General features: G+C 38.9%; 1 protein-coding gene across 6 annotated transcripts in view; it reads left to right on the top strand.

Moving 5' to 3' along the window:
* The window catches only part of URGCP (upregulator of cell proliferation), a 91,473-nt gene that overhangs the window by 31,408 nt on the left and 32,724 nt on the right, over window positions 1-27,341 (top strand). For 4 of the 6 annotated variants that reach the window (XM_089917893.1, XM_089917891.1, XM_089917892.1 and 1 more), the window contains one exon: window positions 4,638-26,057. The exons of the other annotated variants lie outside the window; for them this stretch is intronic. In XM_089917893.1, the coding sequence (XP_089774019.1) occupies window positions 26,044-26,057 (14 nt within the window). In that variant the 5' untranslated portion in view covers window positions 4,638-26,043. The remainder of the gene's footprint in view (window positions 1-4,637; window positions 26,058-27,341) is intronic. 6 annotated transcript variants of the gene reach the window in all.

The raw sequence follows: 27,341 nt of genomic DNA, 5'->3' as shown, positions 1-27,341 counted from the left end.
AAACAAACGTGGTTACCAACAGGAAAAGTGGGGTGGTAGGGGGAGGGAATTAGAGGAGTTTGGGATTAGGAAATACAAACTACTATATATAAAATAGATAAACAACAAGGTCCTACTGTATAGCACAGGGAACTATATTCAATATCTTGTGGTAAATTATAATGGAAAAGACTATTAAAAAGAATATATATCTGAATCACTTTTGTGTACATCAGAAACTAACTTCAAAAAAAAAAACTCAATTAAAAAAAGTGAGTTTCTTAATTTCTAAACATAGAAATATTATTGTCTTATTAATTTCTAATTTAATTACATTGTGGTCAGAGATGTGGTCCATATTGTTTTAATCCGAAACATTTTGAGAATGACTTTATAGACATATATATGGTTAATTTAAAAAATTGATATAAAATTCACATACTGTAAAATTCACCACTTAAAAGTATACAATTCCATTGTTTTTAGTATACTTACAAGATTATGCAAACATAACCTCTAGTAATTCCAGAACATTTTCATCACCCCCGAAAGAAACCACAGACCCACTAGAAGTCACTGCCCACCCCCCCACCAGCCCCTTGCAACTAATCTATTTCCTGTCTCTATGGATTTGCCTATTCTGGATATTTCATATAAATGGATAATAAAATATGTGGCCTTTTGTCTTTAGTTTCTTTTACTTACCATAATGTTTTTAAGGTTCATCCATTTTGTAGCATGTATGAGTACTACATTCCTTTTTATGGCCAAATTTATATATATATATATATATATATATATATATATATATATAGTTTATAAACTATATATATATATATATATACATATAGTTTCTCAGTGATGGAAATTTGTTTTTTTTTCCACTTTTTGGCTATTATGAATAATGGTACTATGGACATTAGTCTGTAAGTTTTGGTGGGGATTTATGATTTTATTTCTTTTGAGTAGAAATTTATTTCTCTAAAAGTAGAATATCTAGGTCCTATGGTAACTCTGTGTTTAATTTTTTGAGGAACTACCAAACTGTTTCCCAAGTGGCTGTACCATTTTACATTCCCACAAGCAGTGTATGAGGGTTCTGATTTCTCCATACCCTCACCAACACTTACTGCTTTTTGTCTGTTGGGGAAACAGTGCTGTGGGGGAAACCCAAGACGAAAAGCAGAGTATGACAAATGAATCTAACTGTATTACAAATGTATGACATTCCACACTTGCAAAGGGTAGAAAAGAGCTAACCTATATAACTTTGAACAACAGTGTTCTGACTGAATATTGTAAGGCTAATAATCAAAAGAACTGTATAATAAACACTGAATTGGGTTGTTAAATTTATTTCTCACATCCTTTAACCCACAGGAAATGGGTTAGCAATTCTAAAACTACTTTACATATATGACAAACAGGTAAAAAAATATATATATATTATGATAACGAGAGTCATGTTTCTTACTGTCAGAGAAAGAAGTTACAGATACACAAAGGAAAAATTCTATGCTGTGCTGGATTAGATTCTTTTTTTTTTTTTAATTTTTAGCTGCGCTGGGTCTTTGCTTCGTTGCTGTGCACATGCTCCTTGTTACGACGCATGGGCTTCTCTAGTTGCAGTGCGTGGGCTTCTCTAGTTGCGGTGTGTGGGCTCCAGAGCGTGCGGGCTCAGTAGTTGCGGTGTGTGGGCGTAGTTGCCCCACGGCATGTGGGATCTTAGTTCACCGATCAGGGACCAAACCTGCGTCCCCTGCATTGGAAAGCAGATTCTTAACCACAGGACCACCAGAGAAGTCCCTGGATTAGATTCTGAGGTATTAGTTTGACCTTTTTTTATATGCATTTTTAATGTGGTAAAAATACATAACATAAAAGTCCTTATTTTAATAATTTTTAAGTATACAGTACAGTGGAAATAGTACATTCACATTGTTGTGAAAGCATCACCATTATCAATTTCCAGAACTTTTTCATAATCCCAAAGTGAAACTCTGCACCTATTAAACAATACCGCCCCATTCTCCCTCCCCCAGCCCCTGATAATCTCTGTTCTACTTCATTTCTTTGTTTTTAACTCTTCAAGCTTCCTCATATAAGTGGACGCATACAACATTTGTATTTTTTTGTTTGGCTTATTTCACTTAGCATAATGTCTTCAAGGTATATCTACACTGTAGCATGTATCAGAATTTCATTCTTTTTTAAAGACTATATATACCACATTTTGTTTATCCATTCATCCATTGACGGACATTTGGGTTGTTTCCACCTTTTGGCTATTGTGAACAATGCTTCTATGAACACTGATTACAGACAATTGCTTGAGTTCATCTTTTCAGTTTTTTTAGTTATATACCCAGAAGGAAAATGGCTAGATCAAATGTTAAGACTATGTTTATTATTTTGAGGACAGCCATACTTTTTCCACAATGACTGCACCATTCTTTTTTTTTTTTAACATCTTTATTGGGGTATAATTGCTTTACAATGGTGTGTTAGTTTCTGCTTTATAACAAAGTGAATCAGTTATACATATACATATGTTCCCACATCTCTCCCCTCTTGCGTCTCCCTCCCTCCCACCCTCCCTATCCCACCCCTCCAGGCGGTCACAAACCACTGAGATGATCTCCCTATGCTATGCGGCTGCTTCCCACTAGCTATCTACCTTACATTTGGTAGTGTATATATGTCCATGACTCTCTCGCTTTGTCACAGCTCACCCTTCCCCCTCCCCATATCCTCAAGTCCGTTCTCTAGTAGGTCTGTGTCTTTATTCCTGTCTTACCCCTAGGTTCTTCATGACATTTTTTTTTCTTAAATTCCATATATATGTGTTAGCATACGGTATTTGTCTTTCTCTTTCTGACTTACTTCACTCTGTATGACAGACTCTAGGTCTATCCACCTCATTACAAATAGCTCAATTTTGTTTCTTTTTATGGCTGAGTAATATTCCATTGTATATATGTGCCACATCTTCTTTATCCATTCATCCGATGATGGGCACTTAGGTTGTTTCCATCTCTGGGCTATTGTAAATAGAGCTGCAATGAACATTTTGGTACATGACTCTTTTTGAATTATGGTTTTCTCAGGGTATACGCCCAGTAGTGGGATTGCTGGGTCATGTGGTAGTTCTATTTGTAGTTTTTTAAGGAACCTCCATACTGTTCTCCATAGTGGCTGTACCAATTCACATTCCCACCAGCAGTGCAAGAATGTTCCCTTTTCTTCACACCCTCTCCAGCATTTATTGTTTCTAGATTTTTTGATGATGGCCATTCTGACTGGTGTGAGATGATATCTCATTGTAGTTTTGATTTGCATTTCTCTAATAATTAATGATGTTGAGCATTCTTTCATGTGTTTATTGGCAGTCTGTATATCTTCTTTGGAGAAATGTCTATTTAGGTCTTCTGCCCATTTTTGGATTGGGTTGTTTGTTTTTTTGTTATTGAGCTGCATGAGCTGCTTGTAAATTTTGGAGATTAATCCTTTGTCAGTTGCTTCATTTGCAAATATTTTCTCCCATTCTGAGGGTTGTCTTTTGGTCTTGTTTATGGTTTCCTTTGCTGTGCAAAAGCTTTTAAGTTTCACTAGGTCCTATTTGCTTATGTTTGTTTTTATTTCCATTTCTCTAGGAGGTGGGTCAAAAAGGATCTTGCTGTGATTTATGTCATAGAGTGTTCTGCCTATGTTTTCCTCTAAGAGTTTGATAGTTTCTGGCCTTATATTTAGGTCTTTAATCCATTTTGAGCTTATTTTTGTGTATGGTGTTAGGGAGTGATCTAATCTCATTCTTTTACATGTAGCTGTCCAGTTTTCCCAGCACCACTTATTGAAGAGGCTGTCCTTTCTCCACTGTACATTCCTGCCTCCTTTATCAAAGATAAGGTGACCATATGTGCGTGGGTTTATCTCTGGGCTTTCTATCCTGTTCCATTGATCTATCTTTCTGTTTTTGTGCCAGTACCATACTGTCTTGATTACTGTAGCTTTGTAGTATAGTCTGAAGTCAGGGAGCCTGATTCCTCCAGCTCGGTTTTTCATTCTCAAGATTGCTTTGGCTATTCGGGGTCTTTTGTGTTTCCATACAAATTGTGAATTTTTTTGTTCTAGTTCTGTGAAAAATGCCAGTGGTAGTTTGATAGGGATTGCATTGAATCTGTAGATTGCTTTGGGTAGTAGAGTCATTTTCACAATGTTGATTCTTCCAATCAAAGAACATGGTATATCTCTCCGTCTATTTAATTTCTTTCATCAGTGTCTCTTTTTTTTTTTTGGCACGCAGGCCTCTCACTGTTGTGGCCTCTCCCGTTGCGGAGCACAGGCTCCGGAAGCGCAGGCTCAGCGGCCATGGCTCATGGGCCCAGCCGCTCCGCGGCATGTGGGATCTTCCCAGACTGGGGCATGAACCCGTGTCCCCTGCATTGGCAGGCGGACTCTCAACCACTGTGCCACCAGGGAAGCCCCTGACTGCACCATTTTATACTTCCACTATAAACGCACAAAAGTTCCAATTTCTCCACATCCTTGCCAACACTTCTTGTTTTCAGCTGAAAAAATACGTATCTGTACAGATAGATTTTAAAATACAGATGTATGTATATATGACTTAATATTCACACATTTCCTTGTTCTGCCAGCTGAGAGGACCTAGAAGCAGTGACACACCAATGGTGATGAGAGAAAAAAAATGGGAGCACATAGAAAGACACAGGAGCCAACCTGAAAGAGCTCCCATTGTCACAGCTGGAAAAATTTGAGCAACATTTCTGTGGTATTCTCCAAAATTTGTAACCTCGGTCTACTTACAAGATTACATCAGGCAAACCCAAATTGAAGGACATTGTTCGAAATACCTGACCTGTGCTCTTCAAAAATGTCAAGGTCATGAAAGGCAAGGAAAGAGTGAGGAACTGTCACAGATTAGAAGAAAGTAAGGAAACATGACAGCTAAATGCAAAGTGGAATCCTGGATTGAATTTTGGAAGAAAAAAAAGAACATTAGTGGGATAATTGGTAAAGTCTGAGTAAGGTCTGTAGTTTAGTTAGTGTGGTATTGCAAAAATGTTAATTTCTTAATTTTGACAATTGTATTATGGTTATACAGATGTTGACATTAGGGGATGCTGGGTGAAGAACATAGCGAATTATGCAATCATTGCAAATTTTCTGTACATTGAAAATGTTCCTTAAGCCAAGTTTTTGTGAAAATGTTTTATGTGCTTAACTGATTTTTTGTGCATTTCTCAAGTATTGAATGTGTTAAAATCTTCCACCATGATGGCAGATTAGTCTATTACTCTTCATAATTGTATCAGTGTTTACTTTATATAGTTAATGCTATATTACTAGGCACATGCAAATTTAAAATTGTGTATCTACCTGGTGAAATAATACTTTATGAAGTTTTCCTCTTTATCACTTGTAGTGATTTTTGCCTTGAAGTCTATTTTGTCTGGTATCAATGTAACTTTAGCAACTTTCTTTTGGTTAGAATTTCCCTAAATATCTTTTTCTAACCTTTTACTTTCAACATCTCAGCATCCTTGTGCTTGAAAAGTGTCTCTTTAAAGCACGTAGTACACTTAAAAAAAAATCCAATCTGACAACCTTTGCCTTTTATGATTGTAATCACTAATGTTTCAATTTACAACTATCATCTTTGTACTTTTTATTCTCCCACCTGTTTTATATGTATTTTTCCCTTTTCTTGCCCTATTTTGGATATATTCGGTATTTTTTCTCATCTTCCCCTTGTTATTTCCCTCTCCCCCATGCCCAGATTAGTCTGGAAGTTAGGGTTAGGGCTATAATACTTTTTTACTCCAAGAATTAAAATATGCTGTTTCTCTTTAACAAGAAGTAATAAATAAATAAATTTTAAAATAATAAATAAAAATCTGGTTTGTAGCATTTGCCTATTTCTGTGATGTAAGTGCTCCCATCATGGCTGATTTCAAGCTAGCATCCTTGAATGTGGAGTCAGAAAGAAATGTCCAGAAATGGCTTGTAAGTGGCATTGAGCTGCCTGCACACCATTTACACCCTCAATCAATTAAAGGGTCTTAGAATACTTTTCTTCCACTTACTATTATGCTATTGTTGACATGTATTTTAACTCTCTGTATTAGTTTTTTCCTGCTGCTGTAACAAATCACTACAAGCTTAGTGGCTTGAAACAACACAATTTATTATCTTCCAATTCTGTAGGCCAGAAGTTCAATTCAGACCTCATTGAGCTAAAATCAATGTGTTGGCAAGGCTGTATTCCTTGCTAGAGGCCCTAGGGGAGAATCTGTTTCCTTGCCTTTTTCAGCTTCTAGAGGTGGCCTGTATATCTTGGCTCAGGGCCCCTTCCTTATTGTTCAAATCCAGCAACAGCAGGTCAAGTCCTTGTATCCTATCATTCTGAACTTTTCTTTTTTTTTTTTTTTTAACGTTTTTCTACCTTTAAGGACCCTTGTGGTGGACACTGCTCCTCCCCCAGTGATCCATTTCCTCTTCCCATATTAAAATCATCTGATTACCAACCTTAGTTCCATCTGCAACCTTATTTTCCCTTTGCCATGTAACATAACATGTTCACAGGTTATAGGGATTAGAATGTGGGCATCTTTGGGGCACCATTACTTTGCCTACTAATCTTGCCTTAGAATTGTTTTATTTAACCTAAAATACATTATTATTGTTGTTTTTGTTTTTAAGGCCAATGTTTGTTTAAATTTACCCACACAGTTACTATTTTCTGTGCTCTTTACTAACTCTTGCAGCCCAGATATTCCATCTGCCAATTTTCCTCTTCCCTAGAGTACATTCTTTGGTGTTATGCATTTCATTCTTATCTAACCAGGTATGGATTTTTTTTTTGTTTCTTCTGCTTGATATTTGTTTAGCTCTTTGCATCTGTGAGTTGTTGTATTTCAATTCTTAGTCATTATCTTTTCAGATATTGCTTCTTCTCCATTTTCTCTTCCTTCCCAGCTGGGTCCACAATTACATATATGTTAAACTTTCTCCATCTTCTGTGTTTCTTAACCCTTCTTCATATTTTCCATCTCTTTGACCTTTTGCTCCATTCTAGATAATCTTTTCAGTTCTATATTCCAGTTCACCAGTTCCTTTTCAGTGTGTCTAATTTGCAGTTAAACCCATCCATTACACTTGTGATTTTAATTATATTTTATTTGTTTTGATTCTCTTCCAAATCTCATTCGTCATTTTTTGTATATATATTCAAGATTATCTTTTATTTCTTTCAAAGTGTTAAACATAGTTACTGTAAAATCTGTGTCTAATAATTCCATTTATTTAAAACTCTTGAAGGTCTGTTCCAGCTTTTTTTTTTTTTGGCATTCATGGGGCCTTGTTTCTGTTTGTTTTATTGTTGACTATCAGATGCTCATTTTTCTTGGAATTTTATTTCAGAAGTTCTTTGAGGCCTGGAATAAATGTGTATTCTTCCAGAGAGGATTTCTGTTTGTGTCTTCCAGGCTCCTGGAAGGACTCCCAGTCCAGGATTACTCTAAATTTACTTCTCAATTTTCAGATTACCCAGACAGTATGAATTCAGGCTGTAAACTCATGTGAGGATCACTTATCACTTTGATATTCTCAGAGGTTATCCTCCTAAGCCAAATTGGAGACAGTCAACTCTCCTCTGAGGTGGAGGCCAGTTTACTTCTATTTCACTCCCAATACTATGTGTGTGGCCCTTAGGCTTTGCAGCTTTAGGGATGGAGGCTCTTCTTTTACAGTCCTTGCCTTGGGTGGGTCCTGAGATTTGTTTTCTCTTTCTCAAACACCTGAGCCTATGAAAACCCAAACTCATGTTCACTTGGTAAGGCAAAGATCCCCAAAGAGAAGGAGGCTGAAGTTGCTCTCTAGGTTCATTTCTTTGTTTCGAACCCGAGAATTCCTAACTTTCTTAGAAACTCATTGGAGAGGTTTAATATTTTTTAAATTGTCCAGAGTTTTAAAATTCTTTATAGCACTAGGGTCAAAGCAAATATATAGCCTGCATTTTCTTTTTTCTTTTTTTTTTTTAAACATCTTTATTGGAGTATAATTGCTTTACAGTGGTGTGTTAGTTTCTGCTTTATAACAAAGTGAATCAGTTATACATATACATATGTCCCCATATCTCTTCCCCCTTGCGTCTTCCTCTCTCCCACCCTCCCTATCCCACCCCTCTAGGTGGTCACAAAGCAGTGAGCTGATCTCCCTGTGCTATGCAGCTGCTTCCCACTAGCTATCTATTTTATATTTGGTAGTGTATATATGTCCATGCCACTCTCTCACTTTGTCCCAGCTTACCCTTCCCCCTCCCCGTGTCCTCAAGTCCATTCTCTAGTAGGTCTGCGTCTTTATTCTCGTCTTGCCCCTAGGTTCTTCGTGACCATTTTGTTTTTTTTTTTTTAGATTCCATATATATGTGTTAGCATACGGTATTTGTTTTTCTCTTTCTGACTTACTTCATTCTGTGTGACAGACTCTAGGTCCATCCACCTCACTACAAATAACTCAATTTCGTTTCTTTTTATTAGCCTGCATTTTCGGATGATTAAAATCCACTCTTTCAGGCCTTTAATTTCAACAATATATTTAAAAGACTCTGAGATATGTAATTGATTCTCTTATAATTTTTTTTTGTGGTAACATATAAATGTACCATTTTAATCATTTTTAAGTGTACAATTCAGTGGCATTAACTACATTCATAAGGTTGTGCAACCACAACATCACTATATCTATTTCCAAAGAAAACTTTTTATCATCTCTAGGGACTCTGTAACAATTAAGCAGTAACTCCCCATTCCCCATATACCTCTGGGCCCTGGTAACCTCTAATCTACTTTCTTTCTCTATTAATTTGCCTGTTCTTGTTATCTCATCTAAGTGGAATCATACAATATTTATCCTTTCGTGTCTGCCTTACTTCACCTAGCATGTTTTCAAGCTTCATCCATGTGGTAGCATGATCCAGAATTCCATTCCTTCTTATGACTGAATAATATTCCATTTTATATTTATACCATACTTTGTTTATCCACTCAGTTGTTGAGGGACATTTGGGTTACTTCCACCTTTTAGCGATTGTGATTAATTGCTGTTGTGAATATTGGTGTGTGTGTATCTGTTTGAGTCCCTCTTTTGAATTCTTTTGAGCACATACCCAGAAGCTGAACTGTTGGATCATATGGAATTTCTATGTTTAGCTTTTTGAACAACTGCCAAACTGTCTTCCACAGTGCCTGAACCACTTTACCTTCCCACCAACAGTGTCCGAGGGTCCCAATTTCTCTACATTCTCATCAGCACTTGGGGTTTTCTGTTGTTTTGATTGTAGCCATTTTAGTACGTGGGGAGTGGTATCTCATTGTGGTTTTTATGTGCATTTCTTTAATGGCTAATTGTGTTGAGCATATTTTCATATACTCGGAGGCTCTAAGTATATCTGCCTTGGAGAAATGTCTAGCCAAGCCCTTTGCCCATTTTTCATTGGGTTGTTTTTTTGTCGTTGAGTTGTAGGGTTTCCTTATGAATTTTGGATATTAATCCCTTATCAGGTATGTGATTTGCAAATATCTTCTCCCAGTCTGTAGGTTGCCATTTCACTCTCTTTTCAAAGTGTCCTTTGATGCACAAAAATTTTAAATTTTGATGAAGCTCAATTTATCTATTTTTTCTTTTGTTGCCTGTGCTTGCAGTGCCATATCCAAAATATTATAGCTAAATCCAATGCCCTGAAGCTTCTCCCCTATGTTTCTTCCAAGAGTTTTATTGTTTTAACTTGTATGTTTAGGTCTTAGATTCATTTGAGTAATTCTGTATATGATGTGGGGTATGAGTCCAACTTTAGTCTTCAGTAAGTGGATATTCAGTTTTCTCAGCACCATTTTTGAAAAGACCATCCTTTCCACATTAAATGGCCTTAGTGCTTAAGTCAAAAATATATTGGGCCAAGGGGGACCAAGATGGAAGAGTAGGGGGACATGGAGCTCACCTCCCCCAACAAACACATCAAAAGTACATCTACCCGTGGAACGATAATCATGGAAAACTAACTGGAAACTGGCAAAAGAACTCCTCCTATACAGCCAAAGCTGGAAGAAAGATGTCCATGTAACTGTGCAGGATGGGGAAAAAAGGCATTGGGTCAGAAGCTGCACCCCTGGCAGGGATCTGTAAGGAACAGAAGTCCACATAGGTGAATTCTCACCCTGGGGAGCAGGTTGACTAAAAATATGGGCATCCCAGTTCTGGGGTCCTGCAGGGAGGAGACCAGCCCCCTTGTCTGCTGGGAAATCCGCTGAGACAGATAGAAGGGCTGAGGAAGCCTAGACTCTACTTGTGAGCAGTGCCTGCATGTTGGCTTGATAAGAATCAGGGTGGAGAGAGCCTTGTACTGGCTGCTGCTATCTTGCCACACTTCCCAGTCCAAAAGGATGAATACCCCACTCCTGCTCACTCCACACCACAGCCTGGCACAAGATCAGGGCAAAGATCAGTCTAGCTATGCAGAGACAGACCAGGGCACCTGGGGTGTGATCTGGGTGGAACCACATAGACCATTGTCAGCACACGCACTGGGGCACCAAGCCTGGCTGGGCAGACGTGTCAGCGCACACACTGGGGGATGCCATAAGAATGCACAAACGCTAAGCACTGACTCTCAGGCAGACTGGCCCTGGGCAGGAGTGCACAGTGGTTTATGTCGTAGCATGAGTGCTCCAACCCCACCCACTCCACACCACAGATTAGCACTAGATCTGGGGCAGATGGGTCCTTGGAGAAGTCTTCCACAGAGGCAGCCCAGATCTCAGATGAAGCACAGCCACCTCAGTTCCTGCAGCCACAATGCCCCAACCCCCAGTCCCAGCCTACTCCACACCACAGCCCTTCACTAAATGTGGGATGAACTTAACAGAGAAAGGGACGGAACCTTGGGATGCTTCTGAGTGGAACCATGGACACCTGCATGGGTGACCCATAGGTTAGCTGTGACCACACAGGCCTCACTTACTTCAGCAATTACAAACTTTGGGGCAGGTGACACACTCGAGGGTAACAGAGCCTGATGAAACCCAACCCTCAAGGCTTCTATTCCAACTGGGAAATGGACCCTGCCCCTAGCAGGGCAGTGACAGCCATGAACAAAGAGAAAGAACCACCTCATATCCAGCACAGGCTCTAGACACTGAAACACCAACCACACCCCCTATCAAGGGGATAACAGCCAGCACACTCGGAGGAAAGACGTGGCTCGTATCCATACCAAAACCAGCCCTTGCACCAAAAATATTGGACACACACAGTCTACACAGGGATGCTCCCACATAAAAGTTCCCCTTCAAGATTACAGTAGACAACTGTTTCTCCTAAATTCATAAAGTTAAGTAAAATAAAAAGGCAGAGGAATTATTCCCAATTAAAAGAACAAGAGGGGCTTCCCTGGTGGCGCAGTAGTTGAGAGTCTGCCTGCCGATGCAGGGGATGCGGGTTCGTGCCCCGGTCTGGGAGGATCCCACGTGCCGCGGAGCGGCTGGGCCCGTGAGCCATGGCCGCTGAGCCTGCACGTCCGGAGCCTGTGCTTCGCAACGGGAGAGGCCACAACAGTGAGAGGCCTGCGTACCACAAAAAAAAAAAAAAAAAAAAGAAGAGAAATCCCCTGAAAGAACAAATAATGAAATAGACCTCAGTTTACTAGAACCCAATTAAAAAGGAGGTATTAAGAAAGATTATCATTAGAAATTCATATCATTGTAACAAGAAACTATAAAGATGAACCAACCAAAATTAGATAATTCAGTTGCTGAGATAAATACCAATCTAGAAGCAATGAATAACATACTAAATGACACAGAAGAACGAATAAGTGATCTGGATGATAGAATAATGGAAATCACCCAGCTAGAACAGCAGACAGAAAGACAAAAGAAAAAAAAAGCAATATATGAGATCTATGGGATAATACAACACATGTCAACTGACACATAATACGGGTTCCAGAAGGAGAAGAGAAAGAAGGGACTCAAAAATGTATTTGATGAAATTATGGCTGAAAACTTCCCAAGTGTTAAAAAGAACACAGATATCCAGAGACAGGAAGCACAGAATATCCCAAACAAGGTGAACCCAAACAGACCCACACCAAGACATATCAGAATTAAAATGGCAAAATTTAAAGATAAAAAGAGGATTCTACAGGCAGCAAGAGAAAAACAAAGAGTCGGTCACAAGGGAACGCCTATAACACTATCAGCTGATTTTGCTGCAGGAACTTTGCAGGCCAGAAGGGAGTCGGACGATAAATTCAAATTCCTGAAAGGGAAAACCCTACAACTTTGGATACTCTACCCAACAAGATTATCATTTAGAATAGAAGGATAGATAAAGAATTCCTCAGACAAGCAAAAACTAAAAGAATTCAGCAAGATTAAACCTAGCCTAAAGAAATATTTAAGGGTTTTCTCCAAATAGAAAAGAAACAAGGGGCTTCCCTGGTGGCACAATGGTTAAGAATCCTCCTGCCAAGGCAGGCGACATGGGTTCGAGCCCTGTACCGGAAGATCCCACATGCCACGGAGCAACTAAGCCCATGTGCTACAACTACTGAGCCTGCACTCTAGAGCCCGTGAGCCACAACTACTGAGCCTGTGTGCCACAACGAATGAAGCCTGCACGCTTAGAGCCCATGCTCTGCAACGAGAGGCCACCACAATGAGAAACCCATGCACCGCAACAATAGAAAGCCTGCGCGCAGCAATGAAGACCCAACACAGCCAAAAATAAATAAATAAATATATGTATTAAAAAAAGAAAGAAAAGAAACAAGAATAGAGGAAATGGGAAATCACAATAGGTAAGGCAAACATATGAAAGGATTGAGGATTGCTTAAAAAACAAAAAATCTGTAGAAGTGATGATAACTACAATTAACAGCAAAAGAATAAACATGAAGTTGTAAAATAGGACATAAAAATCACAAAATGTGGCAAAGGGGTATATAAAAAGGTACATCTTTTAGAATGTGTTCGAAGTTGAACAGCTATCAGTTTAAAGCAAACATATATAGTATGGGTCAACATACTTGAACTCCATGGTAACCACAAATCAAAAACAGACAATACATTCACAAAAAACAAAAGGAAAGAAACTCAAGTATACTACAAAAGAAAATCAACAAACCACAAAAGGAAAAACAAAAAGAAGAAATGAACAAAAATAACTACAAAGATGACTGGAAAACAAAGTTTAAAATGGCAATAAGTATATACCAATAAATAATTACTTTAAATGGTGATGGACTAAATGCTCTGATCAAAAGACACAGAGTGGCAGACTGAAAAAAAAAGACCCTACAATATGCTGCCTACAAGAAACTCACTTCACAGCGAAAGACACACACAGAGTGAAAGTAAGGGGATGAGAAAATGTATTTCATGCAAATGGAAATGACAGGTAACTGGGGATAGAAATACTCATATCAGACAAAATAGACTTTAAAACAAAGTCCATAAGGAAAGACAAAGAAGGACATTATATAATGATAAAGGGAAGAATAGTATGTTACACTCGTTAACATATGCACCCAATAGAGGAGCACCTAAATACTAAAACAATAATAACAGACATAAAGGGACAAATGGACAATAATACAATGATAGTAGGAGACTTTAACAATCTACTGACACCAATGGACAGGTCTTCCAGAAATTAAATCAATGATGCAATGGAGGTCCTAAATGACACAATAGACCAGTTGGCTTTAACTGATATCCACAGGACACTACATCCAAATACATATTCTTTACAAGCACACAAGAAAAATTCTCTAGGATGGACCACATACGAGGTCACAAAACAAGCCTCACAAATTCAGGAGGATAGAAATTACAACAAGCATGTTTTCTGACCATAATGATATGAAACTAGAAATCAACTGCAAAAAGTAATATGGGGAAATAACAAACGTAAGGAAACTAAACAACATACTACTAAAAAATCCAACAGGTCAACAATGAAATCAAAGAGAAATCAGAAAATACCTCAAGACAAATGACAATGAAAATACAACATTACACAATCTATGGGATGCAGAAAAGCAGTTCTGAGAGGGAAGTTCATAGTGATATAGGCCTTCCTCAAGAAACAAGAAAAATCTCAAACACAAAACCTAACCTACCACCTAAAAGAATTAGAAAAAGAAGAATAAACAACACCCAAAGTCAGCAGAAGGAAGGAAATAATAATGATAAGTGGGGAAATAAATAATATATATATTAAAAACAATAAAAATGATCAATGAAACCAGGAGCTGGTTTTCTTTCAAAAGGTAAAGTCAACAAACCTCTAGCTAGGTTCACCAAGAAGAAAAGACAGAGGACCCAAATAAACAAAATAAGAAATGAAAGAGGAGAAATCACAACATATACCTCAGAAATACAAAATAAACATAAGAGAATACTATTGTTATATGCCAACAAATTGGACAACCTAGAAGAAATGGACAAGGTTCTAGAAATATATAGCCTGCCAAAACTGAGTCAAGAAAAATCAGGTAATTTGAACAGGCCAATCACTAGAAGTGAAATAGATTCTGTAATAATAATAATAATAATAACTCCCTACAAACAAAATTCCAGGACTGGACAAATTCTCTGGGTAATTCTACCAAACATACAAAGAATTTACACCTATCCTGCTCCAACTATTCCAGAAAATTGAAGAGGAGGGAACACTCCCAAATTTATTCTATGAAGCCACAATCACCCTGTTACCAAAACCAGACAAAGACACTAAAAAAACAAAAACAAAATAAAAAAGGAAAAGAAAAGAAAAAGAAAATTATAGGTCAATATCTTGATGATTATAGAGGCAGAAATTCTCAACAAAATATTAGCAAACTGAAGCCAACAAAACAAAATGATCATACACTACAACCAAGTGGGTTTCATCCCAGGTTCACAAGGATGGTTCAACATACACAAATCAATCAATGTGATACATCACGTTAACAAAAGGAAAGACAAAAAATATATGATCATCTCAATAGATGCAGAAAAACATTTGACAAAATTCAGCATCTATTCATGATTAAGAACTCACCAAAGTGGGTATAGAGGGAACATAATTCAACATAATAAAATCCATTTATGACAAACCCACAGCCAACATAATACTCAAGAGTGAAAAACTGAAAGCCTTTATGCTAAATTCAGGAAAAACACAAGGATGCCCACTCTCACCACTTCTATTCAACTTCTACTGGAAGTCCTGGCCACAGAAATCAGACAAGAAAAAGAAATAAAATGAGTACAATTTGGAAGGGAAGAGGTAAAACTGTCACTATTTGCAGAGTACATGATACTCCATATAGAGAACCCTAAAGTGTCCACACAACTATTATCAGAATAAATGAATTCAGCAAGGTAGAAGGATGCAAGATTAATATGCAGAAATCTGTTACATTTCTTTACACTAACAATGAAATGTCAGAAAGAGACAGCCAAAAAAAAAAATCCCACTTAAAATCATGTCCAAAAAAATAAAATACTTATTACTCATTACTTCACTGCCTTTGGGGACACAATTGTCAACAAGACAGCCAGCCCGGCCCTCGGGGGGCTCACCACCTGGTCGGGGAGGCAGAAGTGGAGATCCAGTCATTGCCAAGGTGGTGAGCGCTGTCAGAAAGGACAGAGCATCACTTCACATGTACCAGCGGGTCCACAGTGGGCAGGGGGTGGCAAGGCCTCTCTGAGGAAGTTACTTCACTGCCTTAACCAAGGCAGTGAAGTAACTATACACTGAAGAGTCTAAAACATTGATAAAGGAAATGAAGACCATTCGAAGAAATGGAAAGATATCCCGTGCTCTTGGATGGGGAGAACTAATATTGTTAAAATGGCCATACTATCCAAAGCAATCTACAGATTTAATGTGAGCCCTATCAAAATACCCATGATATTTTTCACAGAAATAGAACAAATAATCCTACAATTTATTTGGAACAACAAAAGACGCAGAGTTGCCAAAGCAATCCTGAGGAAAGAGAATAAAGCCGGAGGCATAGTCCTCTGGACTTCAGACTATACTACACAGCTCTAGTAATCAAAGCAGTGTGATATTGGTACAATAAGGGATATATGGATCAATGGAGCAGAATAGAGAGCCCAGAGATAAACCCACACACCTATGGTCAATTAATCTGTGACAAAAGAGGCAAGAATATACAACGGAGAAAAGACAGTCTCTTCAACAAGTGGTGTTGGGAAAGCTGGACAGCTACATGTAAATCAATGAAATTAGAACACTCCCTCACAGCATATACAAAAATAAACTCAAAATGGCTTAAAGACCTAAGTACAAGACATGATACCATAAAATTTCTAGAAGAGAATACAGGCATAAAATTCTCGAACATAAATAAATTGTAGCAATATTTTCTTAGATCAGTCTCCCAAGGCAAAAAAATAAAAGCAAAAGTAAACGAACTGGACTACATCAAACTTAAAAGCTTTCGCACATCAACTAAATGAAAAGACAACCTACAGAACGGGAGAAATATTTGCAAATGTTGCAACCAACAAGGAGTTAATATGCAAAATATACAGACAGCTCATACAACTAAATATAAAACAAAAAAACCCAAAGAGCCCAATGAAAAAAATGGCAGAAGACCTAAATAGACATTTTTCCAAAGAAGACATACAGATGGGCAACATGAAAAGATGCTCACAATCGCTAATTATTAGAGAAATGTAAATCGAAATCACAATGGGTTATCGCCTCACTCAGGTCAAAATGGCAATCATCAAAAAGTCTACAAATATCAACTGTTGGAGAGCATGTGGAGAAAAGGGAACCCTCCTACACTGTTGGTGGGAATGTAAATTGGTACAGCCACTATGAAGAACAGTGGAGGTTCCTTAAAAAACTAAATATAGAGCTATCATATAGCAGCCCCACTCCTGGGTAGATACCCAGAAAAGACAAAAACTATAATTCAAAAAGATACATGCACCCCATGCCAAGACATGGAAACAACCCAACTGCCCATCAACAGACAATTGGCTTAAGAAAATGTGATAGATATATATATAATGGAATATTACTCAGCTATAAAGAATAATGAAATATTGCCATTTGTAGCAAAATGGGTGGACCTAGAGAATATTATACTTAGTGAAGTAAGTCAGACAGAAAAAGACAAATATTGTATGCTATCACTTACATGTGGAATATAAAAAATAATACAAATGAACCTATATACAAAACAGAAAGAGACTCACAGACATAGGAAAACAAACTGATATTTACCAAAGGGGAAGGGGGGAGTGATAAATTAGGAGTATGGGATTAACAGATACAAACTACTCTACATAGAATAGATAAGCAACAAAGATTTACTGTATACCACAGGGTACTATATTCAATATCTTGTAGTTACCTATAATGGAAAATAATCAGAAAAAATATATTATATATAATATATATATAAATGATTATTATATATATATAAACGAATCACTTTGCTGTACACCTGAAACTAACACAATACTGTAAATCAAATATATTTCAATTATATATATGACAATATATTTGAGATTTTCTGGACTCTTTATCCTATTCCATTGTCCTATATGCCAGTACTACACTGTTTTGATCATTGTAGATTTGTAGTTAGTTTTCAAATCAGGATGTGTGAGTTCCAATTTTGTACTTTATTTTAAAACGGTTTTGATTATTCAGTGTTCCTTGAGATTCCTTATGAAGTTTAGGATGGATTATTCTATTACTGTAGAAAATGCTTGGAATTTTCATAGGGATTTCATTGAATCTGTAGATTGCTTTGTTAGTACTGACATCTCAATATTAAGATTTCCAATATGAAAATGGGATGTCTTTCCATTTATTTTTTCTTTAATGTTTTTCAATATTGTTTTGTTGTTTTCAGTGTTCACATGTTTTGCCTTTTTGGATAAATTTGTTTCTAAATATTTTTTCTTTTTGATGCTAATATAAACAGAATTGGTTTCTCAATTTCTTTTTAGTTATTACTCATTGTTAGTGTATGGAAATGCAGCTGACCTTTTCTTAACCTCTTGATTGAGTATGATTGTCTTAAAAATGCCGTATATGTCTGATGTATACAACTTGATCAGCTTGGAGATAAGTATACACCTGTGAAATCATCACCACAATCAAGGCCATAAACTTATGCATCACCTCCTAAAGTTTCCTCTCACTCCATTCATTTATTAATTTTATTATTTATTTATTTGTTTACTTATATATTTATCATACTTTTTTTTTTTTTGCGGTACGCGGGCCTCTCACTGCTGTGGCCTCTCCCGTTGTGGAGCACAGGCTCTGGACGCGCAGGCTCAGTGGCCGTGGCTCACGGGCCCAGCCACTCCGTGGCATGTGGGATCTTCCTGGACTGGGGCATGAACCCGTGTCCCCTGCATCAGCAGGCGGACTCTCAACCACTGCGCCACCAGGGAAGCCCTATCATACATTTCTTTTTCTTTTGTGGTAACAGCACTTAACGTAAGATCTACTTTCTTTGCAGATTAAGTATACCATATATTATTGTTTACTTAGGCCTTAAGTTGTGTAGCAGATCTCCAGAACCTACTCATTTTGTGTAACTGAAACTTTGTGCCTTTTCACCAACCAACACCTCTTTATTTTTCCCTCTTATCAGCCCCTGGTAACCAATATTCTATGCTCTGGTTCTGAATTTGATTATTTTAAATTCCTCATAAAAGTAGGATAACATAATATTTGTCTTTTTATTTTTATTTTTTTGGCTGCGTCGTGTCTTAGTTGCGGCACGTGGGATCTTTGTTGCAGCATGCTGGATCTTTCGTTTTGGCACATGGGCTTCTCTCTAGTTGTGGTGTGCGGGCTTTAGAGAGTGTGGGCTCAGTAGCTGTGGCACACAGGGTCCAGAGTACACGGGCTCAGTAGTTGCAGTGTGTGGGCCTAGTTGCCCCCGCGGCATGTGGGATCTTAGTTCCCTGACCAGGGATCAAACCTGCTTCCCCTGTGTTGGAAGGTGGGTTCTTAACCATTGGACCACCAGGGAAGTCCCAGGATTTGTCTTTCTGTGTCTGGTTATTTCACTTAGCATAACATCCTCCAGTTACATCCAAGTTGTTCCAAATGGCAGGATTTGCTGCTTTTTAAAGGCTAATATTCTGTATTTATATACCACATTTTCTTTGCCCATTCATCTATTGACAGTCATTTAGGCTGTGTCCATATCCTGATTATTGTGAATAATGTTGTAATGAATATGGGAGTTCAGATATCTCTTTGAGACTCTGACTTCAATACTTTTGGATATATACCCAGAAGTGGGATTACTGGATCATAAGGTATTTCTATGTTTAGCTTTTTGAAGAACCTCCATAGGTTTTCCATAGTGGCTACAAAAATTTACATACCCAGCCACAGTATACAAGGCATCCCATTTCTCAATATCCTCACCAACATCCTCACCATCCTTGTTATCTTTTATTTTTAATTTTTTTTGGTAATAGCCATTCTAACAGGTGTGAAGTGATATCTCATTTTTTAATTTATTTGCATTTCCCTGATGAACACCTTCTCATATGCCTGTTTGTATAACAGAAGACATTTGTTTGTCTTCTTCTGGGAAACGTCTATTCAGGTTCTTTGCCCAATTTTTAATGGTTCCTTCTATATTTTGGGTATTAACCTCTTATCAGATATGTCTTTTGCAAATATTTCTTCCATTCCATAGTTTCCCTTTACATTTTGTTATTTATTTCTTTTGCTGTGCAGTAGCTTTTTAGTTTGATATAATTCTGTTTGTCTATTTTTGCTTTTGTTGCCTGAGCTCTTGGTGTCATATCCAATAAATCATCGCAAAGTCCAATATTTTGCTTTTCTCATGTTTTCTTCTAAGAGTTTTATGTATAAAGGTTTCATGTTTATGTCTTCAATGCATTTTGAGTTGATTTTTCTATATGGTGTGAGACAATGATCTAACTTCATTCTTTTGCATGTGTATATCCAGTTTTCCCATCACTGTTTATTGAAGAAACTATCCTTTCCCAATTTTGTATTATTTAGTTTTTGGCTGCACCACCTGGCTTGTGGGATCTTAGTTCCCCAACCAGGGATTGAACCTTGACCCTCAGCAGTGAGAGCACAGAGTCCTAACCACTGGACTGCCAGGGAATTCCCAGTATTCTTGATACATTTCTCGAAGATCAGTTGCCTGTAGATGTGTGGACTTATTTCTGAGCTCTCTACTATGTTCCATTGTTTTATTGCCAGTACCATAGCTTTGTAACATATTTTCAAATCAGGAAGTGTAATGCCTCCCGCTTTGTTCTTCTTGTGTAAAATTGCTTTGGACATACAGGGTCTTTTATGGTTCCAAGTGAATTCTAGGATTATTTTTCTATTTCTGTAAAGAATGCCATTGGGATTTTGATAGGGATTGCATTGAAACTACAGATCACTTTGGGTAGTATGAATATTTTAACAATATTCTTTCAATCCATGAACATGGGATGTCCTTCCATTTATTTGTGTCTTCTTTAATTTCTTTCATCAATGTTTTATAGTTTTTAGTGTGCAAGTCTTTCACCTCCTTGATTAAGCTTATTCCTAAGTATTTTATTCTTTTTGATGCTATCATAAATGAGATTTTTTTTTTCACTTTCCTTTTTGGATAGGTTTTTATTTGTGTATTGAAATGCAACTGATTTTTATGTTGGCTTTCGTATCCTGCAAATTTACTGAATTCATATATTGGTTCTAACAGTTTTGGGTGGAGTCTTTAGGATGTTCTACATAGAAGATCATGTCATCTGCAAACAGAGATAATTTTACTTCTTCCTTTCTGATTTGGATGCCTTTTTTTCCCCTTCTTATTGCTTAATTGTTCTTTCTAGGACTTATAGCACTATGATGAACAGAAGTGGCAAAAGAGAGCATTCTTGTTTTTGGTGGTTGTTGTTTGTTTGTTTCTGATTTTAGGGAAAAACTTTTAGGCTTTCATCATTGTTTTGGGTTTTTCATATATGACCTTTACCATACTGAAGAAGTTTCCTTCTATTCCCAGTTTTAGTGTATTATGTTGTGAAAGATTGTCGAATTTTGTCAAATTTTTTTTTCTGCATGAATTGAGATGATCATGTGGTGTTTTTCCCTCATCATATTAATGTGATATATTACATTGATAGATTTTCATGTGTTGAAGCATCCTTGCATTCCAGGAATAAATTCACTTGGTTATGATGTATAATCCTTTTCTATGTTTCTGTGTTCTGTTTGCTAGTATTTTGTTGAGGATTTTTGTACCAATATTCATAAGGGATATTGATCTGTAGTTTTCTTATAGTTTCTTTGTCAGGCTTTGGTATCAGGGTAATATTGACCTCATAAAAATCAGAGGTGCTCTTTAACATTTTGGAAGAGTTAGAGAAGTATTTGACTTAGTTCTTCTTTAAATATTTGGTGAAATACACCAGTGAAGCCACCTGGTCCACAGTTTTCTTTGTTGGGAGGTTTCTTGACTACCAACTCAAAGTCATTACTTGTTATAGATTCATTCAGATTTTTTCTTTCTTCATTATTGACTTATAGTTGATAGTGTGTTTCCAGGAAATTATTTTTTTTCATTTAGGTTATCCAGTTGGTTGGTGTACACCTGTTATAATGTTCTCTTAAAATTATTTTTGTTTCTGCAAAATCAGTAGTAATGTCCTCACATTTATTTCTGATTTTAGTAATTTGAGTCTTCCCTCCTTTTTTCTTAGTGAGTTGAGCGAAAGATTTGTTAATTTTGCTGATCTTTTCGAAGAATCAACTTTTTACTTCATTGATTTTTCTCTATTGTTTATCCTCTAGTCTATTTTTTCTCTGCTCTAAACTTTAATGTTTCCTTCATTTTGCTAGCTTTGAGTTTGGTTTGCCTTCATTTTGTTGTTGTTGCTGTTGTTCCTTAAGACGTAGAATTAGGTTATTAATTTGAGATCTTTCTTCATCTTTAACATAGATGTTTACAGGTATAAAATTCTCTCTTAGCCTTGACTTTGCTGCATCACATAAGCTTTGATATATTGTTTTTATTTTTAGCAAGGTATTTTGTAATTTCCCTTATGATTTATTATTTAATCCATTGGATTTTTAAGAGTGTGTTAATTTCCACATATTTGTGAATTTTCTGGTTTTCCTTCTTTTTTGGTATCTAGTTTCATTCCACTGTGATCAGAAAAGTAACTTTGTAGTATCTTTAAAGATCTTTAAAGATGATTTAAGTCTCTTAAAATTTACTAAGACTTGTTTTGTGGCCTAACGTATGGTCTATTACAAACAATGTACCATGTGCACTTGAGAAGAATGTGTACTCTACTGTTATTGAGTGGAGTGTTCTGTATATGTCTGTGTGGACTGCCATAACAGTAAACAAAGTATGTTGCAGCCACCAAGCCATCAGCCCCTGCAGCCATCCCAGACTGTGTACCCTGAGGAAATTCAGGATCGTTAAAAACAAGACACTGGCCTTAGATAGTTAAGGTGAATGTCAAAGGAATGATTTCAATGAGTCCGTAGTTTTGCATCTTGCCATACATAGAAAAGTGCTAAATTCATTAACTTGAGATGTCTGGATTTTCTTTAATTAACAGTAACCTTTTGATGTTCCAACTACCTGGTTTTTGTTGCAAAACTTCTATGTATCCTGGTTCCTCCCTTACCCTTTCAGAGCAGCCCCTCAGAGCTATATGAGAGGCTGTCTTCTGGGCTTAAGTCCTCAGAAAGTCCTAATAAAACACAATTGTCAGCTTTTAGGATGTGCATTTTTTTCAGTTGACATCTGTTAGGTACAATTGACTTGTAGTATTGTTTAGGTTCTCTATTTTCTTATTGATCTTTTGTCTGGTTCTCCTATCTACTATTGAAAATGATTATTGAAGTATTCAACTATTTTTGTGGAATGATTTTTCCCTTCAATTCTGTGAATGTTTGCTTCATTATATTTGGGGCTCTTTTTGATACATACATGTTTATAATTGTCTTGTTGGATTAACTTTTGTTTAATATATAATGTCTTTCTTTATCTCTTGTAAGTTTTTAAACTGAAGTCTATTTTGTCTGAATTAGTATAGCCTACCCAGCTTTCTTTTGGTTAATATTTACAGGGAATATGTTTCCATCCTTTCACTTTCAATCTTCTGTCTTTAGAGCTAAAGTGAGTCTCTTATAGACTGTATATATTTGGATCATTTTTCTAATCCATTCTGCCTATCTCTGCCTTTTGATCAGACAGTTTAATCTATTTACATTTAAAGTAACTACACTTAAGGAAGAACTTACTACTGTCACTTTGCTACTTAATAAAAAAGTCTTACAGTATTTGTCTCTATTACTGCCTTCTTTTGTGTTCAGCTGATTTTTTTTTTGTAATGACATGTTTTACTCTACTACTCCTATACATTTCTGTTTCCCCTTCATGTTATTAATGTCACAAATTATACCTTTATACGTTGTGTGTCCAATAGTATAGATTTATAACTTATAAGTATTTTAATGCATTTGTCCTTTAGGTCCTGTTGGAAATAAAAAAGTGGAGTTGCTACCAAAATTAAAGTAATGCTGCCTTTTATATTGCCCATGTATTTCTTTGTCAGATCTTTCCATCTTCATACTGCTTTGAGTTACTGTCTAGCATCCTTTCCTTTCAAACTGAAGGACTACCTTTACCATTTCTTACAGGTCAGGTAGTATACAAATAAGGTCTGCTCTGCTCCCTCCAGTTCAAGGTGGCAGGAATGTGGGGACTGGGAAACAGGATGCTACCTTCTCAAGAACAAGACCACTGCCACACTGGGGACGGAGTGGGGCGATGGCAAGTGAAAATGCCACAAAACTTTGCTGTCACTTTTAGGATGGCTTTTTCTTGCTTGAATGTTTGCTTGGTTGCTGTAAACCTTTAACTTTTTTAGAGACGCTACAAAATTAGTTCAGACAGCTTCTGGTTGTTTTCTTCATGTTTCCGTGGGAAAAGGTGAGCTTGGAACTTCCTAGCCTGCCATTTTGCCAAAATACTGTTTTTTAACCTATCAAATTTGCAGTGATAAAGAAACTGTGAAATTTATTGAGACTTTTGGCAAACTGGCACTATCATCAGTGTTGGTGACCGTGCTGGGACAGCAGTCTCTATGTGTGTGTATATATACGTGTGTGTATACGTATACATGTATGTATATATGTAAGTATATGTATATATGTATATTAGTACATGTGTGTTTGTGTGTATAAGTACACAAACACATACAGAGATTATATATGTATCTGAAAAGACTTAAAATACTAGTATCATCTGACTCCTGGGAACTCAGCTTAAGGAAATACTCATGGATGTATATGGGGAGTTTTGGCTATAAGAATATTTACTGTCCACATTCTTTATAATAATGAAACACTGGCAGCAAAATTTTGTCTAATAATAGGGGTTGGTTAAAACATATGATGGTCCACCATGCAGTGAAATGCTACATACCTAGTAAAACTCATATTGAAGAAGAATAATTTCATTGAATTAACACTATTCATTATTTCAAAACATGTCTTAAAACCAACAGCTTATTTTTAAAAAGTATCTGACCTCCCCCACTCCAATGGCAGTCATTACTGCCTTGAATCAGGGCTTTTAGCAGTTGCCCACTCCCCAAACTCTTCCTTAGCCCTGGTCCTCTTAGATTTATACCTACTTTGGGTCTCACAAACCCCCGTGGCTTTACTTATCAGCTCACATTTACAGAGCATTATCTTCTGAACTCAAGGCAGCAATTCTGAGATTCCATTTTACTGCAGGAAAGAAGGATGTGACGGATTCCCAGGAGGCTAAGAGGCCATCTACCAGGCAATGTATTAATCACTCTACAAATATTAACTCATTCAGTCCTCAGAGAGAGGAAGGGACCTATCATCCTCATTTTTCAACTGAGGAAACTACAGCCCTGGGAAGCTTCTATCTTGCCTGAGCTTCCAGAAGCTGGTAATTGGTAAGAGTTCAGATTGCAACCCAGGTAGTCCGGCTCCAGAGCCAAGGCTTTCAGCCACAGCTTTGCTGTCTCTTGTTCTTATTAGTAGTAAAATTAATAATGATTATTAATAATATTTAATATAACACAGAAATGTGATCAACAGTGGTTTTCATTATCCAGAGCTTTTTAAGTGTTTTTACTTACAAGAGCTCACTTATCTCTGAAAACTCATTTTGCCGAGACAGGAACTGAGGCTCAAGTACCCATCGCTGATGCTGTGAAACCCACCGCAGGCATTACAGACTCATTATTATTGGTAAATAATATAATGTAAAGGATAATAAAAAGTGCCTCCACAGTCCTTAGGGCTTCACAGTGTGATGTGACACACCTTTTACAATGTGTAACCGGCTCTGAGAGGCCAGCAACGCGGGCAAGGCAGCACACCAAGTAAGATATAGCAAAGTTACCGTTTTGCTTACTAATAATAACGCCTCGTCCTCCATAGCTAAAGAAAAGGCTTTTCTTAAGGAAATCAAACTCATACCGCAGGGAGGTGGTGACTTCACCTGGGTCCTGCAGCTGCTTCGTGGCCCCGGGGCAGTTTCTCGGCACCGAAGGCGCCTCCCGGCGAGTCCCGGCCTGCGGGCACCTGGGCACCTGGGCAGGTGGGCGGGTCCGGGCTGCGGGTCGCGGACCGCCCCCGTCCCCGGTGCCAGCCCCGTGCCGCCCGCGCCCCCGCCGCCCCCGGGCCGCTCCAGGCCGACCCCGGGCCCCCTCCCCGAGTCTCCACCACCCCGCACGCTCGGAGCCGATACCCGGCCTCACTCTCCTCCGGCTCCGGGCCCACTCACACCCGTCTCCTGCTGACCCGGGGCCCTCCCCGCGCCCCCGCCGCCTGGAGCTGCCCGGGCGGGCGGCCGGCGGCCGGTGCGAGGCCCCTCCCCGGCGGAGTCGCTCAGCTCGGAGGAAGCGGAGGCGGCGGCAGCGCCGAGACCTCGCCGCGCTCATGGCGTCGCCCGGGTGAGTGCGGCGCTCGCGGCCGCGCCGGGGTGGGGGTGGGGGTTGCGGGGTGGGGGCTGCGGGCCGCCGCTGGCGGCCTTCCCCGGCCTGCGGCCCCGGACCCCCGCCCGCTCGCCCGCCCGCCAGGCCCCGCGGCCCTCTCCCACCGACCTCGGGCGGAGGCGGCCCGGGCGGGGGCTGGCTGGGGGCGCGGGCTGAGGATCTCGGCTCCGGGGGCGGGCTCCGGGGCCCGGGGCGCGGAGGCCGGCGGTGGGGGGCGGGCGGAGCGGGAGGGCGTGTGGGAGCGGCAGCCCCCCACCTCCCAGCGGCGCCCCCGGCCTGGAGCCGCGGCGTCTGGTGCTCGCCCGGCGTCTGCCGCCCTGCCTTCCGCATCTGTTTTCTCCGCTTGCTCGCGTTGGAGTTGATGCTGGGTTCTCACCGCCGTCGGGATGCAGCCTGGATGTCCCCGAACGTCCGGAGCAGGGGCCGGGGCAGACCCTGCCTCGGCCTGGTCCGGGCCTCCAGCTTGGGCTGGGCCGCGGGGCCGGGTACAGTGGCTGCCCCTGTTCTGACATCACCTCCATTCCACTGTCTTGGTGTGAAAATGTTCTTTCTTTTAGGAAATGATGGTGACCCACTGAGTTTGTAATTTAAAAAAAAATTTATTTTTGCAAAATAAAACCTCAGCAATTCATTATGATTACTTTTTGTTTTGGTAATTTAGTCGTGAAAGCTGGGAATGACAAGAGTTAATGCAACAGCTACGTTTCACAGAGGAGGAAAATTAGTCTCAAGGTCATTGCTTTAGTTGGTAACAGGCTTCATTTGACTGCTGTCCACCATTCAGTGTGTCTCAGACCTAGTGGTTATGGTAGCAATTCGCTGCACATCCTTGCACATCACAGAGGGCTTTTACTGGTGCACGGGGTGGGGTCGGGGGAATGGTGGGCTGAGAGGCAGAGAAGATGGATATCAGGCCCCTTACAGGTAAGGGAAGTTCACTGGAGTGAACTGGCTCAGTGCAGTGGGCCTTGATGGAGCAAGCTGGGTTTTGACTCCAGCCAAGTCATGGGCATTTCCCATCTACCTGCTGTCTTTCTAGGTTTAGGGAGGAGCAGTCAGAAGTACCCAGTACTTTGAGCTTGTAATTAGAATAAACAGCTCATCCCTCAGAAGGCCAGGCTGTCACCCAGAGGTTCAAGGTCCCACTGGGTTCCTGGCCCTCGTGTCAGGAAAGGGTGAGGCAGGGCACATCGGAGGCAGTAGTGGGTGGCTGAGCCTGTGTGGGGCTGCCGTGAAGCCTTT

Source organism: Delphinapterus leucas, chromosome 9 (genome assembly GCF_059928025.1).
Source record: "Delphinapterus leucas isolate spDelLeu-1000000601 "Yukka" chromosome 9, BTC_Dleu_Yukka2, whole genome shotgun sequence".
Lineage (NCBI taxonomy): Eukaryota > Metazoa > Chordata > Mammalia > Artiodactyla > Monodontidae > Delphinapterus > Delphinapterus leucas.
This window is presented reverse-complemented; position numbering and strand designations above follow the sequence as displayed.